This window comes from Myodes glareolus, chromosome X (genome assembly GCF_982192425.1).
Source record: "Myodes glareolus chromosome X, mMyoGla1.1, whole genome shotgun sequence".
Taxonomy (NCBI): domain Eukaryota; kingdom Metazoa; phylum Chordata; class Mammalia; order Rodentia; family Cricetidae; genus Myodes; species Myodes glareolus.
In genome coordinates, this window is record NC_142053.1 from 29,524,244 (window position 1) to 29,545,296 (window position 21,053).

At 43.2% G+C, this 21,053-nt stretch overlaps 1 protein-coding gene across 1 annotated transcript; it reads right to left on the reverse strand.

The window, feature by feature from the left end:
- Window positions 1-697: 697 nt before the first annotated feature.
- On the reverse strand, window positions 698-3,544 carry LOC148117254 (retinal homeobox protein Rx2-like). The gene is made up of 3 exons (XM_087903003.1): window positions 2,921-3,544; window positions 1,867-1,912; window positions 698-917 (listed from the first exon to the last, which is right to left on the reverse strand). Exons 1-3 carry the CDS (start codon window positions 3,331-3,333, stop codon window positions 861-863), a joined length of 516 nt encoding a protein of 171 aa, XP_087759129.1. The 5' UTR covers window positions 3,334-3,544; the 3' UTR covers window positions 698-860.
- Between the last annotated feature and the right edge of the window lie 17,509 nt (window positions 3,545-21,053).

Here is a 21,053-nt window from a genome sequence, read left to right on the forward strand (position 1 = left end):
AAACAGGTAATGAAAACAGTTCAAGAATTGAAAACTGAAATGGAGGCAATGAAGAAGACATAAACCTAGGACAGGCTGGAAAATCTAGGTAAATGAACAGAGACTACAGAAACAAGCAAAACAAATTGAATACAAGAGATAGAAGAACGAATCTCAGATTCTGAAGACACCATAGAGAAAATAAATGCTCTGATCAAAGAAAACAACAAGTCCAACAAATTCTAATCATAAAACATTCAAGAAATCTGAAACACATTAAAAAGAACAAATCTAAGAATAATAGGGGTAGAAAAAGGAGAATTGCAGTTCAAAGGCCCAGAAAATATATTCAACAAAATTATAGAAGAAGACTTTCCCAACCAAAATAACGAAAATCCTATCAAGGTTCAAGAAGCATACAGAATATCGAATAGACTGGTTTAAAAAAAATCCCCTCGCCATAAAATAATCAAAACACAAAACATTCAGATTAAGGAAAGAATATTAAGAGCTGCAAAGGAAAAAGGTCAAGTAACTTATAAAGGTAAACCTATCAGACTTGCAACAGACTTCTCTATGGAAACCATGAAAGGCAGAAGGTCCTGGATAGAGGTACTGCAGACACTAAGAGACCATGGATGCAACCCCAGAGTACTACACAAAGCCAAGCTATCGTTCACTATCAACAGAGAAAACAAAATATTCCAGGATAAAAACAAATTTATTGTTAACAAGAGTGTTCAATATTAGTTAAACTTAACAATGGGCACATGGGTCACCAAATAGCCATTTGGATCCTGAACGAAGGATGATGCCCTTCTAGGAAGAATCTTCTTCTATGTCTCTAAGTATAATGATGTCTTCAACTGGAGGTGTGTTTTCTACCGGACGAGTGTTTTCTTCTTCCTTTCTTTGGCTCTTCGGTTGGCAAACCACACCTAAAATCAGAGGGAGACAAGATTGTTTTAGCATTGGCTTCCACCCTCAGAGCCAAGAGAAAAAAGTCACTTTAAGGCATCTAACATGGAACTTCCTACACAGCTCACAAAAGCAAGCCCTGGCTGTGTGTCAACCTCTGCAAATAGGGCCATGATTTTGTCTTTTTCCTGCGCTATAAACACTTCAGTAGGGACTTCCACCCGTGGTAAACCTGACCAGCATATTCTTTCATGTTATACAAAGTTCTCCAGCATCAGGATGAAGAATACTATCTCTGCTTCAGTGAGACTTCCAGAATCTTGTCCTGCACAATATTAATCTTTGTGTTTTAAGTGTTGTTCTTCCATACCTATCAGTCCTTACCTCCACTCAATCCTAATACAACTTTTGATAATGTGTTTGACTAGACACAACACAGAATGCCAGAAAAATTAACATTAAGGGATGCCACTATGTATTACCATCGTCCTAAGATATGATCATTTTTATCTTTATGCAGTGTAGTACTTTATCCTGATATTCCAGACACAAAACAGAAAGACGGGAAGAATCAAAGAGTTAGAGGGGCAAGGAGTATTTCAGTAGGAGGCCAAGTGTCTGGCCAGCTGAGGGCCAAGAATTGCATCACAGTGAACAACATATGTTATGAAGGTTGTCCACCTAGAGAGGATGGCCCTTTTATGTAGTGTTGTTTCAATTTATGCCAAAATAGAGTTAATACAGCTCAGTTTGTCAGGTGCTGTAATCTCAGCACTTGGGGGACTGGAGGCAAAAGAACCCCGAGTTCTAGGACAGCAAGGGTTACATAGACAAACCCTATGCCAAAAATCAAACATTCAAAGAGGGAAAAATGAAATCCATTCATTTAAAAGTGCCTAGGTTGAGGCTAGCTAACCCTAAAGAAGGCCATAGATTGTCTGTCCAATTGCTGTGTTTGGATTCACTGACCTTCAGTTTGTCTTCAGGCACGTTCAGAGCTCTCGCAAGTTCTTCCCTGTGTAAAGACAACCATGGATGTTTATCATTCTGCTTTACATGCAATACAATTTAATATATGAATTCTATGCCTTTTACAATATCACCGTCCTCTACCCTCACACTCGGTATTAACTTTAATTCTCAGAGGCAGTCTTACTTTTGATATGTCTTAATTTCCTGCAAAAGTTTCTAAATGATAGAGACAAATAATTTTAACAAACTTTCAAAAATTAAAAATAAATGTCAAAGTCTATGCTGAGCAAAGAATGCTAATTTAAAAACAGCACTTGGGGCCAGGCAGTGGTGGCACAGGCCTTTAATCCCAGCACTCAGGAGGCAGAGGCTGGCAGATGTCTGTGAGTTCCAGGCCAGCTGGTCTACAAGAACTAGTTCCAAGATAGGCTCCAAAAGGTAAAGAGAAACCCTGTCTCGAAAAAACCAAAAAAGGAAAGAAAGAAAGAAAGACAGAAAGAAAGAAAGAAAGAAAGGAAAAAGAAAGAAAGAAACAAAACTAACGAAAAGAAGAGAAGAGAAAAGAAAAGAAAAGAAAAGAAAAGAAAAGAAAAGAAAAGAAAAGAAAAGAAAAGAAAAGAAAAGAGCAGAGCACTGGGGAGGGGAAAGAGAAACCAAAAGGAGTTGATGGTTATGTACACAGTCCCTGAAAAGATGAGGAGACTACTGGTGGGGAGGTCACCAAACACAGTATAAAACCCTAGCACTCGTGAACTTGATGCTAGTAAGTTGTTTGGGTCCACTAAACTCTGGTCTCTATATTTCAGAGAAATTAAAATATGACTCGTAATGAGAGGTGTGGACTAGGGACACTTGCTTCACGCCAGCACTACATGTTGTTACTGAGCTCAGCCCCCACACAGGGCACCCTCCAGTACCAACCACCAAAGGAGAAGACCCCTGTGACTTGGAGATGGGCGATAGGGAATATAGGGCCTTGAAGCGCAAAAGGACACCTCAACATGAGCCAGAGGCCAGGGAGGGTGGGGAGCTCTTAGTCCAAGCCACATACCTGGCAGCCAAATCTGGGCACTGGGATTTTTTAAAGTCTTGTTCCATTTTCTGGATCTGGCGCCTTGTGAAACGGAAATGGTTTTGAGGACCCTGGTGCCCCTGAGGAATCCTTGCCACACCAGCCGCTGAGGTGTTCAGATCTTCTGGGTCAAGCTCCAAAGAACATTCCGGGTGGCCACTGCTTTCTCCCACGTTGGCATCACATTCCTCAGAGTCCCTCTCGCTATCCTGGCCCTGGATGCTGTCATAGAGTCTGATATATGGGAGACCTATGCAGCATCCACAAAGGCCACCAACTGCTTCCTTGGCTGCGGCTGAGGAGGAGGCCACAACCCCGTCCTCATACACTATTTCATCCCCATAATCTTGCGTAGTATTGAGTTGAAACTCATAATAAAGCTTCTTGGCCATGACTCCAACTGTGAGCCACAGGCAGACTGGGGTCCCGAAAATGAGTGACCTCGAGTTCTAGAATCTCGGCACTGCTACAGACAAAACAATGAGAGGACTGAGGAAAGGGTGACGTCAATGTGTCAATGCTCAGGTCCGAGCATGCTGCCCAGTTCTTCATGCTCGACGTCCAGGCGCTTGCTTGCATGCAGGAGCTGTTGAATTGTGCACCCTCCACTCACTGCTGCCTGACTGGTTGCGCTGGCCCTTCTGCCCACTTGCTGAGGTCGGTGCTGTCTGTTTCAGTGCACAAAGGATGGGTGTGGCCCAAACGAGGAGGACCTGAGGGAGACTGAACGGGGATGTGGAAACGTAGCATGGAGTTAAATCTTTCTCCTAGGCCATTCTTCCAGAATGAGCTTTAATGCTTGTCTGCATGGTGCCCATTCCTTCTAGCTTGTAAGGAGGAGTTAACGGGAGGATTGTGTGGAAGTGCTAGATAATTTGGAATGGAGTATGGGAGAAAGGCACACACTTGACTCCAGGATCCTCGAGTGAACATGTAAGAATTTCTGTGACCCCCACCCACCACCCAGGACTAGCAGCTCAGAGAATGGGTTTAGAACCAAGTGGACATGGTCAGCTTTAGTGGCCACTAGTTCAGGAACGCCTGTTAGCATACTGAATGCTAGCCTGCCATTGCTTTTCAAGTACAACATCAAGATTTTAGGACTGGGTTTGAATAGAATGCTAGCTAATGACACTTTCGAAAAGCAAACAAATGGTACGCTCCTCCCAAAGAAAAATGATCTGCTTAGGAAGTAATTACATTGACGGGCAATAGTGGCACACCTTTAATCCCAGCACTCAGAAGCCTGAGGCAGGCAGATCTCTGTGAGCTCTAGGCAAGCCTGGTCTAAAAGAGCTAGTTCCAGGACAGGCTCCAAAGCCACAGAGAAAACCTCTCTGGAACAAACCAAACAAAGAAAAGAAGAGCTAGTTCCAGGACTTGTAGGACAGTAACACAGAGAAACCATGTCTCAAAGAGCCAAAATAATAGTAATAATGATAATAATTATGTCAGATTTTTAATAATTTCTGTTAAATTTTACGTGTAACATTTGCATCAGATCTTATCTCTGAGGGTATTGATGTGGTTCCTTACTCCTGTTGGACTGAAGGTAAATATATAAATATTCAGGCAACATTTAGAATAAGATTTGGCCTAGAACATACAGCATGTGACACATTTTCAGCAAAAGAATAGGTGTCTGAGTTATCCAAGGTTGGATGTTGGGGAGGTTAAGTAACCCTCGTCCTGACAGATTCTCTAGGGTTTTCCTTGCTCTTGGAATTTTTGGAATCAGCACTTATATACATTAACACCATACACACAATATAGAAATAAAATGAATGGCTAAATCTGTTTACAATTATTGAATAAGGAATCATTTAATTTTTCTTTCTCTTTTTATTTTTTAAGCATTAATATCTTTATTGTAGAATAATGCAGTACTTTATACAGGGGAAGAGGCTAAAACCTCTTTTTTTTAAAAGATTTATTATTTATATAGCATTCTGCCTGCACACCAGAAGAGGGCACCAGATTTCATCATAGATGGTTGTGAGCCACCATGTGGTTGCTGGGAATTGAACTCAGGACCTCTGGAAGAGCAGCCAGTGATCTCAACGTCTGAGCCATTTCTCTAGACCACAGTTACCCTTTCTTCTTCTCCTCTCATCCTCTCCCTTTCCCCGACTCCCATCTATCCCCCTTCCCTTCTACCCACTGCTCCTTGGTCTCCATCCAGAATGGGGCGGGCCTCCCATGGACTTGAACATAGCAGGGCACATCAAGTTTGTGGAGGACCAAGCTCTCTCCCTTGTATAAAGGCTGGTTAAGGTAATCCAGCATGGGGACTAGGGTCCAAAATGTAAACTAAGCACCAAGGACAGGTCCTGATCTCACAGCCAGGACCTTACAAACAGAGAAAGCTACACAATTGTCACACACATGCAGAGGGCCTAGGTCGGGTCCATGCCAGCTCCCTAACTGTTGGTCCAGAGCCCATGTGGTCCCACGAGCTTAGATCAGCTGTGCCTGTGGTTCTTCTGTCATGATCTTGACCCCTCTGGCTCATACAATCCCTCCCCCTTCCTCATGAGGACTCCCAGAACTCAGCCCAGTGCTTTGCTGCAGATGTCTTTGAATGATTTGATCTTATTTTATCTTGTGATTCTCTGTGAATCATTAGATTTTTGAAAAGCTTTCTTCAGAGTAAGTACAAAGATGGAAGTCTTTAAATCGCTTACACAAAACTTTTGCTAAAAACACACAATGGGGGACTGGATAGATAGGTGCTTCCGTGATCAAGAGCCCTTGCTTCTCTAGCAGAGGACCAGACTTCGGCTCCCGGAGCCCATATATGCTAGCTCACTACCACCTATAGCTCTAGCTCAGGGCATCCAGTGTCCTTGCCTGGACACGGAAGACACCCACGCAGATGTACAAATATATACATATGAATACTCACACACATACACAAATAAAAACAAAAATAAATCTACAAAATGAACTTAATCTTTAATTCTGAGGTGCAAAACTTTCAAGGACAGAGAAAACCCTAGATAATTTGTTAGGAAAAGGGCTACTGACCCTTCCCCATTTCCCATGCTGGTTAACTCAGGCACCGATTATTTTTCTGAAAACGTGTCATATGCCTTATTTTGATGTTTATATTAGTTGATGACTTGACTGTTTGTTGGTCTGGCAGTGTAGATGAAGAGACAGAGACCCCGAGTCTGCAGAATGCCAGTGCAGGAAGCTGGGGTCTTTCTGATGACAAGGAGTCAAGGATGATACTTGACATTTGTACTTGGGCCTCAGAACAGTTTCCCCTCTCACTGACTACCAAGCACTTTCTAGGAGACCTCTGGATTATAACTTCAGAGGAAGAAGAGAGTAGGCTGCTAAGAAAGAAGCAGCATAAGAAAAAGAAAATGGGATGGGCAGTGCCAGCTCTGTCTAGTAGGAAGCTAAATCCCAAAGCCTGAGCTCTGCATATCTTGGGACCCTGGATGAAATGCTTCATTCACAGCTTCCATAACCATGAACGGGGATAACATCAATGGCACAGGACAGGGATACCGTCCAGGTTCATTAATTACTTGCAGAATTTTGGCATCCTTTTACTTCGGCTTCACAAACCAGTGTACCAGCAACTACGGTTTCCTTCTCCTGGAAAGCACATCCTCAAACCTCTTGATTTCTTCCACAGAGCCTAGTAACTCACCACCTGGGGTAGATTTTATATTAGCTTCTGTCTTCTGGCTTGGACCTTTTCTTCCTTGAACCTCCTTTCATTCAGAAGTGGTGGAGGGTGGGCCTACGGATTCAGCCCTGTTGGTGCACCTTATTACACCTTATGATGTTTGTCCTTGGGTTGTGCTCTGGAGAGGCACTTAACAGTTTCAACTGAGTTTGGCGTCCTCATTTTCAATATATAATAAAACATGTAGTAGGCCACAAAAACAACTGTACCAAGTGTGTCAAAGAGATGACATCCTGGCATAGTTCCTGGCAGTGCTCATACCTAGTGCAGCCAGGTAGAGGGACGGGGCAGAGGAAGCATTGAAACTCAGTCAATTCCATTGCAGGACCCCTGCTCAGGTAACACCTGTGCTTTGGGAGTCAGCCTGCAACCAGAAGTGCCCTAATGGAACACAGCTCAGGTCGTATGGTGTTGGACACAGAGCTCATGCAGTGTGGGTATTGCTGGATGTATGAAGCACCATGCTGGGGTCCACACATGCACTTCAGAGTTGCAGTCATTGCTCTGAATCAGAGTACCTTAGCTGAATGACAGTCTCAGCACTAAGATAATACTTTCAGAGCTTTTGTCAGCCTGGAAGCTGCTGACTTCTGTATTACTGTAAATAGCCCAATTAAAGTGACTTTAACAATTCATTGTGCCTCGTACTCAGCACTAAATGGGATGTCTCTCCCAAATCCCTCACGTCAGAGTTCAGGGAACCCCGTGGAAGAGGAGGTAGGAGGAGTGTAAGAACCAGAGGGGATGGAGGACACCAGGATAACAAGTCCCTCTAAGTGGACTGAGCAAAGCTCATAGGAATTCTCAGAGACTGTGACAGCAAGCACAGGGCCTCCACGGGTCTCCCCTAGTCCTCTACCTATGAACTATAGCTTTCAGTTTAGTGTTTTTATGGGACTCCTGAGTGTGAGAACACATGGGTCTCTGATTCCTAGGCTCTTTTCCTTCTGTTAACTTGCCTTGTCCAACTTGGATATGATAAATTTTTAGCATATTTTATTTTGTTAAAAAAGAAAGAAAATATACTATAGGTCAATCTGGTGGCAGTACTGTCTCAGTTCAAGTTTCCTTTTCCAAAATGACTCTGATTTATGTCAAGCTGACATAAAACCAGCCAGCACAGCAGTCAAGACTGTAGTTTATCTGTATGGAATTCATTTGTATTCCACATAGATTTTTAAATTCTTTGTTTGTTTGTTTGTTTGTTTGAAAAAAGATCTCATTATGGAGTCTTTTCTGACCTGGAATTTACTACATTGTCCTGGAGAGCCTCAAATATGTGGTGATATTGTTGCAATCGCTTTCTTCATGCTGGGATTTTAGGTATGTGACATCATTCCTCACATTGTTGACTATTTCTTATAGAAGTATCAAATATTAGGCTTGACTTTAACTATGAAAATTAGAATTGCACTTAAATTCCGTATACAGTTGGATTGGTCAGAGACCAGATCCCTCTCAGTCTTCACTGAACAGCATTGTTAGATTACATAGGCTTTCTTCTCGCCCATGGAAGCATCAAGTCCTCGTCACAGAAAGGCAGTCCCTTCATCTAGTCCCTTCATCTAGTGATAGTCAATATATTTGGTGCCTGTAACAGACATGCTGCCACCAGAATCAGACATGTCAAGAGGGGCAGACCCTACTAAGGCCAAACCCATAGACCCACATGACAATTGCTGAGGACCAAAGGACATGCTTTGCGGAGGCAAACGCTTTGTTCTCCACATGCAAACCATGCAGTCAGCACAGGTTAAGTGACAGTTGACACTTGGATGTCAGTCTGAGCATGAAAGAGGACATGGAGGTACTTTGTGGTCATAGCCAGGATGATGGCAGATGCCCCAATGAACTCCCAGATATTACATTTCTCTGGGGATAGCCCAATGTTCTTTCCTTTTTTAAATCTGCAGCTTTTGGCTTCCCATCACCCACTCTGGGACCATGGGCGTCATTACCTCCCCGTGCCAGTGGGTGTGCTCATTTTCTGTTTTCTTTCTCTTTCTTTTTGGATTTTTGAGACAGGCTTTCTATGTAGCTTTTGGTGCCTGTCATAGAACTAGGTCTTGTGGACCAGGTTGGCCTCGAACTCACAGAGACCCACCTTCTTCTCCCTCCTGAGTGCTCTGATTAAAGGCATGCACCACCCGTGCCCGGCAATGTGTTGACTTTCTGTATGATGAACTGTTCGTGGATGACCGGAAAGAGCATGAGAACAAACACTCTTAGGAAGAGAGGCCCCTTTCACAGTAGCAGTAGCTATGGAACATAAGGGAAAGTGGAAGCAGCCAGGAGCACAGGAAACCTGCGGTCAGTCCAGAAGCCCCGGGACTTCATGCTTTCACCGTGTGACTCCAGAGCTGGGAGAATATTTCCCTAATACTTCTAATGGTCCTAGTCCTTATGTATGTGGGTTATGCACATGCTCATGGCCTGAGCTAGGGCTGTACGCAGACCTCATTCCCCACTCCTTGGCTCATTTCATGCTTCTGACATCACACTTCTGAGTCTTGATATTTGTCTTCTGCCTGCCCCCTTTCGGCTTTCCATACCTCCCTTCACTCCGTCAAGGTGCAGTCCCTTCTCCACCCTACTCCTGAACATTCTCAGCTTCCTCTCTCTCTCACGATGTGTCCTGCTCCCTCTGCTCTCCCTCACAGTCCCGTCAATGCAGCCATGGCTAGCTCCTCAGACTCACTGGAATATCCCTCCATTTTTGCTGCATAGTGTGGTTTTGTCTCAGTGCCATCTATCTTGAGGTCATGGAGGGGAGAAGCCTGTCATTCAATCTCTCCTGAGTTCTTTGAGACTGGGTGTGGACTCTGAGCTTGTGAGTTTGTGTCTGCCTGTCGCAGGTTTAGCAAAGCTCACACTCAGTCAGTTGACCTGCACTGCATAGCCTAGCACTGCCCATGTCTGCTCTGCATCCACATCCTTGTGCACACCCAGCAGAAGTCTGGACAGCCTGGCCTGACTTAGGCAAAGTCTTATTATCTCTAGTCAGCCAGAATTCTTCCTTCCATGAAAGGATTTCTGTGAATAGGGTTTCCACCTATTCCACTACTCCACCCTACTCTTGATCTGTGAATTCCCACATTCCCAGGTTCCCATTTTCCTTAGATTCATTTCTTTTAGTTTATGTGTGTGACTGTTTTGCCTGCCTGTATGCATGTGTACTATGTTCCTTTCTAATGTCCGTAGAGGTCAGAAGAAGGTATCGGATACCCTGGAAATGAGTCTCTAGACAGCTGTGAGCCACCATGTTGGTAAAGATAAGTGAACCTGGTTCCTCTGCAAGAGCACCAAGTGCTCTTAACCACTGAGTCATCTCTCTAGTCCCAACCAGGTTTCGTTATAGTGACAGTGACCTCAGTTACAGAGCCCTAAATGCATGACATACGTGTAGAAGAAGCTAAACTTCTCTTTCTCCTCCACAGTCAGAGTCAGAGCACTGATACTTGCTATTTATGCCAAAGAGGACAATTGGCTACAAGCTGTGTTGACTTTTGCCCACCCTGAACCTGATGTCGGCTCCTTTCCCTATTTCTGTCTCTATGCTCCCCCTGAACAGCCTCTCTTTCCACCGCTGGAGAATTCAGTAAATGTTTTCCTTTCTTAGTTGGGATGTTGTAACTTTGACATCCCTGAGCTCCTGGGCCTCTCCTCTGGCACCCCAGATACTTACACTTCAACGCAGACCCTTCACTCCTGACCTATATACTTGACAGCGACTCATGAATCATATTCCAGACTCGTTGCTTCAGGCAGCTCCTGTGAAGCTGGTCAGGGTGGACTTAACTCCGAAGACTTAAGCCTCCTGGGAGGCTGGATCTTGGAGAATGGGTTGGAGTGCTAAGCTTCTTTTGAAAGACTCCTCCTGGGTGCAAACTCTTTCCTCTTTTAGCTTTACCTTGTGTGTGCATCAGTACCAGTTTCCTTGTTCTTGGAAGTCTCTTTTGCTGACAAAGGGGTCTTTTTGTTCTATGACAGTGTATGAGAGATCTTTTCTAAATGGAACCCTATTCTTGAGGCCCTACTGACACTGACATATTTTCTGGCAGGATTTGGTGAAGGTCACTTGAACATTCATTGCAGTTTTGAGATACAGAAGTCTCCTCAATGAATATACCAGGTTCTGTTCTCTGTTTCAGTCCCGCTTCCCTGTCTGGTCATTCTCAATCCTTTTTCATTTCTGGTCTTGAACCCGTTAATGCTCCTTGTAAACCCTTCCCTTCTCCATCTGCCCGACCCTGGCATACTATTTCCTTCTCTCATCAGATCCTGTGCTGTCTACAGTCACTGGCTATGTAGGCCCTCTTTTCCCTAGGATTCATATTGTTCACAGCACTAGCATAAACCTCTAATGGAAGAAATCCAACTGGCCAAATTCAGAGTATTTCATACATTCAGAGGCCTTCGAAGACACTGAAAGCAGCCTTGATTTCTCACCTAATATACAGTCTACAGATTACAGAAAATTTCATATTGGCATCCTCGGAAATCTGAATTGGTTTTTCCACAGATATTCATGGTGTGTGTGTGTGTGTGTGTGTGTGTGTGTGTGTGTGTGTGTGTGTGTGTCTGTGTATACAGAAGTGCTAGCATCCCTCTGGCTTTTGTTTATGTATTTATGTATGACTTAACACTTAAAATGACACGTATACGATCTGTCTCTACATTTAAATGCTTGTATATTAGCAGATACATAATACATACTAGATAGTTCTTATATCTGGTTGCAAGTACTTATTGAGAGCACCAACTCTCTTAAAGGATTTCCACTTATATTGGCTTAGAAATAAATAAGTCCTTATAAATTAAATATTCACACATGTCACAGGAACAAGGAAAGGAAACTCTATTTTTCTCAAGTACACATTTCCCCTGTGTCTTGCAATGAGAACTGAAGGGTAGTTAACTAGGTGGGTATTAGAAAACATTTGAACTGGAGACCGTTGGCAGTACCCAGAAAACTACTGTCTTCTTCTGAAACAACAATTGTGTTTCTGGCTCCTAAAACTTGATTTGAATGCACCATGTGCACAAATAGGCAGCAACAAATATGTATTTGATTAGGGTGTGGAAGTTTGAAGTGGACTGTGGTTTCGTAGGTGCCAGATGCACCCAAATTCCCTGAGCTTAGCTTGAGGAAAACCAGGTACCTACAACTCAGATGAAAGCCACCTTTGCTTAGAATAGTGATTCTCAACAAGTTGTGACCCACTGGGGGTTGCATCTCAGATATCCGGCATGTCAGACATTTACATTATAATTCATAACAATAACAGATTACACTTATGAAGTACCAAAAAACAATTTTATGGTTGCAGGTCACCACCATATAGGGAACTGTATAAAAGGGTTGAAGCATTAGGAAGGTTGAGAACCACTGCTTTAGAATCAGCTCTCTCTGTGCCAGGTCCGATGGACTCAGTGGCATTGCAGTCACCCTCTACCACAATTCTGTCCACAAATTCCTCAAATTAAGTCCGTGGGAATTCTGGATCATTGGCCACTATTGGCCGCTCCACCCGCTTAGGTGTTCTGTGGCCGGGGTTCCTTTTGTGACCCGGGGAAGTGTATCCCTACCCCTGTGCTTTCTTCTGCTCCACAACTCTCTTCTTTTTAAATATGACCTGATTTGTTGTTCAGGAGCAACAACAAACTGTGTTATATCCAAAATGAGTCAGAAACACGTATGTTTAACAAAGATAACAGGATTTCTTTTGTGGCCTGCTCTACTCTGTCCCCAGGTACGTGAAAGTTAGAAGGCCCTATGAATTTCCAGGTTTCATGTACCTTCTCTGGGAGGGTGTCATGAGCAGCCTGACAGTCTCAAGTGCACATTTCTGTCATTGATTCCTGTTACTGCTCTTCCTTAGCAGTGTCCCCCTGGGTTAAAGCATTCAGTCCAATTCAAAATAAGTTCAGGAAGAGCCCCAACCTGATTGAATTCGGTAGACTCCGCCCTCCCAAGAGTAGATAAATAGTAAAGACTGCTGAGAGTCAATCTCAGACCAGCAGGGCAGCCTGGAAGAGACCAGTGGATCATCTCAGCAGGAGCAGAGACCAGGTGAGCTGCCTGGAAGAGGCTCAGAGGGGCTGACCCATCTGGAAAGACTGCAGCCCACTCTCCTGTCTGTGGACTGCACAGTGTGGCTCGGGTTTCCAGATGTGGTGAGCCATCAGTCATACTGAGGTAGGCTTTGGTGACAAAGCTGACTTGGAGTCATTTCTCTGCTGTAAGCAACCCCTCACCTATATTCCTGTAAGTAACTCTGGTAAAAGCGACTTGTTCACCAGGTGGACTCTGGTATTGTTCCTTCTGTCTGTGGCAGGATTCCTTTCTCTAGGAGTAAACGTGTGTTGTTTCCTTAGAAAAAGTGTGTTTCGCAACAGCAACCGAGAGTAAAATGTTGCTAGAGGCAAGAGGAGTAGGTGAAGCTGCAATCCAGGAGGCCAATGTAAGTGATAATCAGACAGCAGCCTAGGGTCCTAAGACACAAAGCTCGGACTTTGGAGCTGGGCACCCATGTGCCACCTCCCACGGTCAGTCATCTCCATGCTTCACAGGAGCCTGCCCTTTCCACTCCTTTTGTGCTCATTCTTCTGTCTTTTCCTGCTCTCTTCCTTCTCAAAGTTTAGAATCCAAGATGTCCTAGCAGTGAGTGAAAAGGGAAGGTGAGTGTGTCTTGTTCTACTGATGCTCACAGGATGCAAATATTAGGGGCTTTTCTGAGTTAGGCATTACCCTTGAAGACCTCTGCTTCAGGCATTAGCAGGATGCAGCCTCAGAGGCTCTATTTTTTAATTTTATGGCTCAAATCTTAAAAAGAGCTATTTTCTATAAAAACACACAGTATATTAAAAAGTGTGTAATACAACCCCATAATACTTCAGCAAGGATAGTATTCTCTTCAGAGTAGATATTCTTCCCTATCTCCTGATAGTGTGTTTAGGAGGAATTTGATGGAATATACTTAGGTCAAGAATTCTTGGGGGATGCTGTTATGATTTAGGAACCCCTGTAGTTTATGTAGGGCTCAATGTTTGGTAAGCTGAATATTCAAAAGATTTATTTTTTTGTTTTTCGCGACAGGGTTTCTCTGTAGTTTTTGGCACTTTCTCTGGGACTAGCTCTTGCAAACTAGGCTGGCCTTTAATTCACAGAGATTCACCTGCCTCTCTCTATCTCCCAAGTGCTGGGATTATAGGTGTGTGCTACCCTATCCAGCTAAAAGTACTCTTAATGTTGTTTAATGATTTTCATCAAGCATATTCTTATGTGATCCTGACTGTACCTCTCTCCTTGTACATAAAATTGAAGCCATGGTGTGGTTTTTGGCAGTGATTCCATTGGTAAGGACGCTTGCTGGCCACCCTGATTGTTACAAGAGTGGATACTTGTTCGTCCAGGCCACCTAGCTAGCTTAGCCCCAATAGAACTACAAGAAACTGTATTAATTAAATCACTGCTTGGCCCATGAGCTCTAACTTCTCATTGACTAACTCTCACATAATAATTTAACCCATTTCTATTCATCTGTGTATCACCATGAGGTCGTGGCCTACCAGCAAAGTTACAGCACATCTACCTCTGGTGGCAAATCCATGATGTCTCTCTCACTCTGCTTTCTTCTTCTCAGCATCCAGTTCTGTCTTCCCTGCCTATCTATGTCCTGCTCTATCAAAATGCCAAGGCAGTTTCTTTATTAACCCATGAAAGCAACACATAAACAGAAGGACTTCCTATACCATGTCACCTTCTCTGTTTAAACAAAAAGGAATGCTTTAACTTTAACATAGTAAACTTACATATAACTAAACAGTTATCAAGCAAGAATTACAGTTATTATATTTTCATCTACTTTATCTTTTATCATAACTAAGGTAAACTATAACTATCATTATAAATTCTTCAACTCCATCAAAGACTCCAGAAGGATATAATGTTACTGAAGTAAACAGGAAGTCCATTGTAAGCAACTTTCTGAATTCTTCAATTTGCAGAGACATCTCAATACCAGGATAGTTACCCAAAGTTTTTCTGTACCATTGGGGTATCCATCTTCTGCCTACAGGCCCATAGTATTTGGCAGACTTTTCCATGAAGCAGAAATTTCAAAAACAATTCAGTCTCTTTTTTCTCTATCCTGCAGAATGTCTCACAGGTTCTTTCATGAAGCAGGATCATCTCATCTTTAGGCAAGTTCAGCAGTCATTTCTCTGCAGGTACTACATGTTCAGTTAATCAGTCCGGGCAAGAGCAGTTTCTTGCCCAAATGGCTAACCAACTCCCTAAGGAGCCTCTTTGATGTCTGTCTTCCTCTTGAAGTAGCATGGTGCTGCCAGAAACAGATGTGTCTCACTGTCACGAAAAATCATAACTTCTTAAGACATTGTAAATACCATATTCTGAAGGTCTCTGAAATATTTGAAGAATATCTCGCTAACTGAAATATATCTCTATATATCTAGAAAATCTAAATGACATGACTACAAACTCGACTATTATAAATGATTATCTATTAACCTATATTTCTCAATTATACATTACATTTTTTAAGAGACCTACACAATCACAATACCTTAATCAAGATCAGAAATACATAGACATATAACAAAATTGACCTTAAATTTGTATCAATAAACCAAGATCCATACCAATGCAAATTATTCATATCTATAGTATATCCCCCTTTAAGTGTAAAAGAACATACATAAACAGTATTTGGGAATAAGGGCATAGTTTTGTCTATACTGCTTTCTGCTGTTTGGGGGTGCTGTTTATCAGGTATTTTATCGTGTATCCTATGTGCTAGGTTTATCTCAGTCAGCAGTTGGGTGAAGTAATCTTTTGAGGGTGTCCACGGCAACCTTTCAGGGAAGGTGTGGTCTATCAAACCATATTGGGATAGAAGCAATCCACAGGTTCTCATCTTCTGTGAAAACAAAAGAACCTCTTTTCCAAAGCACCATATCTTTAGACTTAAATTTTGAAGTCAAGATATCATTATAATATAAATGCTGGTTTAGTTTAGCAGCCCATACAATGAAATGTCTCTCTGTACTTAGCTCCTTCACAGTCAAAAAGTTCAAAGAAAACATAATACTGTACATAATCCAGACTCTCTGTGAATTTTCCATTTTCACATGACTTATTTTCCTTTACTCTATTGAATCTATGACTCTCTGTACTCTGTCTCTTTAAAGGCTTTACCCCTCCCCTTTTAAAAGCGTTAATGTTATTTTATGACTCTCTATATTCAATTGTTTTTCTCTTCCAAGCCTATGTACATTTATCCAACACTGTGACACATTTAGAAGACTTTTTTGTCTGAATCTGTCCTACTGTGTATCTGTACTTCTTTTCTGATCAGAAGCATTTCTTAAAATGCTAAGCAGCTTGGTCTCAGTGGCTCTGGGTGCTGACTCCACCCCTCTCGGGCTTTAAATATGGTGGAGATAGTTCACCTCAGCTCTAGGACTGCTGGGTGGGAGCCATCCTCACCACCTAGACTCTGGGTAGCACCATGCAGCACATAAACCCCTTTTTCCCTGAGTAAAAATTAAATCCGCCATGCAGTGCACTGCATGGCCTTGAAATATCTCTGTGTAGGGCAGCAGGAATCCGCCATGCTCTCCCGCCTGTGCAAGCCTAGTATATCTGATCCAGCTGCCTGCCCAGGCGGGGAACGCTAAGCAGTGGGTACAGTCTCAGCGACATTCCTCCAGACACCACGTGGGCACACAAACACCTGGGTCCACAAATGCCATTGAAATGCTCCATGGCCAGAGTTTGTGCTTGTGACACGGACTAGGAAGCCGTGTTTTAAAATGGCATGGCTCTTCTTCTGTTGCTGCTGCTGGGTCAGGAAAATCTCTATTAAAGGAGCTGTGGCACACCGCCAGCAAACACAAAGAAGTTGTGTTAAACTCAATATTTTTTTAGTCTAGAATTCCGTTTTCAAGCCCTCTCAGGTTTTACATGGATTTAGTTGACAATGTTGGAGCGCCGATGCTTTCAGAGAGGGCATGCTCAATCTTCCCAGCCGGCAAGCTAGCTTAGTCCTAAAATACAACATAGAAACTGTATTAGAGAAATCACTACTTGGCCTATTAGGTCTAACTTCTTATTCGCTAACTTTTTTTTTTTTTGGTTTTTCGAGACAGGGTTTCTCTGTAGCTTTGGAGCCTTTCCTGGAACTAGCTCTTGTAGACCAGGCTCGCCACGAACTCACAGGGATCTGCCTGCCTCTGGCTCCCGAGTGCTGGGATTAAAGCCGTGTTCCTCCACCACCCGGCATTATTGGCTAACTCTTACATATTAAATTAACCCATTTCTATTAATCTGTGTAACACCACGAAGTCATGACTTACAAGCAAAGTTCCAGGACGTTTTTCTCTGGCAGCAGATCCATGGCGTCTTTTTCACTCATCTTTCTTCCTCCCAGCATTCTGTTCTGTCTTCCATGCCTACCTAAGCACTGCCCTATCAAAAGGCCAAGGGACTTTCTTTATTCATTAACCAATGAAAGCAGCACATAAACAGGAGGATCTCTTACACCCCCAGATGACCTGAACCTGATCTGTGGGATCTGCATGATGGAAAGAGAGAACTGATTTTCCAAGTTGTCTTCTGACATCTAAACAGGTGCTGTGACATGCACAACATGGTCCAGGTCCATACACACATGACAAATAAATTCAACAATTAGAAGGAATCCTAATTTACTTAGCTACTAACTATGTAGGTATTTGACAATGTTTTTGTGTTTATGGATGTTGATGTTCACATTTATAAGTAAAAATATTTGCAGTAAGATATCCTTAGTAATCTTGCTAGCCGCCCTAATATCAAAGTGCTCTAGGATTCTACTATTCAAAGGAAGAAAAAAAAGTTTGCATTTGTGTGAGGGGACTGGAGAGATGGCTAAATGGCTAAGAGATTTTTGTTGTTCTTTCAGGGGACCAGAGTACAGTTCCCAGAATAAACGCAGTAACTACCTATCTATAAGCTGAGCTTCAGGAGATCCAGTGTTCCCTTTAGGCTTCCCTAAGTATGGGCACACAAACTAATAATGATCTTTTATTTAAAAAAGGATTTTAAAAATTCTAAATATCACATTTTTTACATTTCTTAATCTGTATCATTAATAAATTTAATATTAATTTTTAGATTTATTTATTTATCATGTGTGTAGTGTTCTACCTGCATGCACGCCTTCATGACAGAAGAGGGCACCAGATCTCATAATAGATGGCTGTGAGCCACCATGAGGTTCATGGGAATTGAACTCAGGACCTCTAGAAGAACAGGCAGTTTCCTTAACCTTTAAGTCATCCTCTTAATACTAATTTTTAAAAGCAACGTTAAATTCTTTATTAAATTATTTTCCAGATCACATTTCCTCACCATTCTTTCTCTCTTCCCAGACCCTTCTACTACACTGCCTCTTCCTCCCATCCACTTCTTCTTTTTTTCAGAAAAGAGCAGGCCTCCCATGTATATCAGTCATCTGTGGCATGTCAAGTTGGAGTAAGACTAGGCACCTCATCTCATATGAAGGTTGGGTAAGGCAATCCAGTAGGAGGAAAAGGTGCCAAAAGCAGATGACAGGGTCAGAGACATTCCCACTGTTAGGAGCCCCACCAAAAGACCAAAACCATAACTTACACAGCTATAAAATATGGGTAGAGGGCCTAAGTGAGTCCCTTTAGAGCCCTCTGGTTGGCAGCTCAGTCTCTGTGAGCACTTACAAGCCCAGGTTAGTAAATTCTGTGGTTTTTCTTTTGGTGCCCTTGGCCTCTCTGGTTCCCACAACTCTTTCTCCACCTCTTCCACAGGATTCTCTGAGGGTCACCTAGTGTTTGTAGGCCTGCATCTGTTTCCATCAGTCGCTGGGTGAAGGATTACATTTTCTTAACGAGACCCTGTTGATATTTTCCAACATCTCAGCACCCTGAGAAAATTTCTTTGCGAATATTAATATTTTGAATGGAAGCTAGCCCGAAGTTATCTCACTTTTGTGCACTTACTGTATATATGGTGCTTTCTCTGCTCAAGGACTGCTCCAGAGCACTCTCAAGCTTAAGGAGTTTACTGACACTGTGAAAAGGGCAGAGACCCACGCAGTGTCAGCGTTGTCAGACATGAGAAGCACTGGGCAGGACATGCTACAGTGACTCTGGTGGAGGTTCCCTATCAACATCTGGAGCATTTTCATTTTTTCAATGGTGACATCAAGTGCTCTGCAGTGTCTTGTCCCCCCAGAATGCTACATAAACCCCACTCCACAAGCATGGCACTGCAGCAGGTGGAGGACAGTGCTTGTGTGTTTTCAATGTCCTCTCAAGAAATTTGGACAAACACTAGCTCACATAACCATGTCCACCTAATTCCCAGCTCTTGCAATGTGCACCCAGTGAGATACAGGAGCTAGAGTCCTCCACAGTTTCCCCCAGAGGCCATGTGCTCTGTGTAAATGCTTGTCCTCATCCCTACTTGTGCACCTGCTGCAGCTTGCTTGTTCCTCCACTCCCTTCCTCAAGGCTTTGGTGGACTTGGTTGGATTCCAAGTTGGGCACGTTCTGCACATGCTCACTAGAGCCACTTTCACTGGGCACGTATCGCCTATAGGGATTGTGGGAAGGAGAGAGAACAGATGGGAAACTTGTAAGAACCCACAGGCTGCAAAATCATTTCAATCGACAAAACATTTATGGAGGTGACACTACTCTCTTCTAGGTCTCATCATGGCTTTCCAATCCCAACATGTGGACCCCAATTTCTACAAACTGGATGAAAATGGGATTGGGGTGAGCCATGATTTTGAACAAGAGGCCACTGAAGCAACAGAAAGTTTCATCTTTGGTGAAGGTTCACTAAATGGTTCAGACAAACCAAAGAACCAGTGTATGCCACACTTCAAGGATGGTGTGACCCACGTTGTTAACTTCAACTATGTTGGTGATGACATCAAGCATGAGAGCCATGGGAGCCACGAAGGGTACAGAAACCCACAGTTGAAGGAGCAGGAGAACGTGGCTGCCGCCAGAGTGCCACAGGTCTGGTGCACAAGGCCACGGATCCAGTTCGGTCTCACACCCAGGCAGCTGAATGAGTTGGAAGCTGTTTTTGAAAAAACTAAATACCCCGATGAGAACATAAGGTATGTGACTTGTTTCGGTAGCTGTTCCAGCTCCCATCCTTCAGCATCTCATTTGGAGCTGTGTTCTTCATTCTGTGACCCCTAGCTGCTTTGTGCCCCAAGCATGAGTTCTTTGACTTTGACTGTTTAGTTTTTGGGTATAGGAAGTATGTTTTGGGAGGCCAAAGTCTCTCTCTCTCTCTCTCTCTCTCTCTCTCTCTCTCTATATATATATATATATATATATATATATATATATATATATATATATGTGTGTGTGTGTATATATATATACATATATATATATGTGTGTGTGTCTGTGTGTGTGTGTCTCTCTGTGTGTGTGTGTGTGTGTGACTGTGTCTGTGTCTGTGTGCAGTGTTGATTCTAGAAACTTATTGGTGCCTCTCTATTTCCTCTTTAAGTTTTGTTTTTGGTTTTTTCCTCCATCTTCTCTTCCACATCTTTTTGATGACCCCGTTTTATAATGGAAATTGAACTCAAGAAACTCAAGGAAACCAGGCTGAGTAAGCCATGGAAAGCAAGCCAGTAAGCAGTTCTCCTCCGTGGCCTCCGCATAAGTTCCTGCTTCTCTGAACCTGCCATGTTTGAGTTCCTGGTCTGACTTCCTTTGGTAATGAACAGCAATGCTGAAGTGTAAGCCAAATAAAACCTTTCCTCCCCAACTTCCATTTTCCATGGTGCTTGTCACAGTGGCAGAAACCCTGAGACAACATCCATAAACTCGAAGAGGAACTGGGAACACTGGTTCTGGGATTATAAGCACCGAGGTGGATGCTGGATTAGGGACACCAGCAGGACCTAGAAGGAAGGTAGATTCAGGCCAGAGGTGTGGTGTGTGAGGTGGAGCTGGTGAGAAAGTCTCCCTGGGGTCTTCTACCACAGAATACAGTCAGGCTCTTCGTATAGTCGTGAGAAATTGACAGTGCCTGGCCACACAAAGTGGGTCTGTGGATCAGGGCGCTACAAATGTAGAGGAAGATTCCTCTGTAGAGACCAAAGAACAGTGAGGGAGGGGCTCATTGCTCCTAATCAGGTCCTGGTGTGGGGCCAGAGAGAGCACCTGCAGCTTCACATTCCTGGAGAGGGGAGACTCATATGTGTCTGATATACACATGAGAAGATGACCCCATTGAGATCTGTGTCCTTATCCGGCAACTCTCATTCCCACAACAAAACATTCCAAACCGACAGACATCTCTTTGAACCATACAAAGCCCAGAAGAAGGGCATAGAA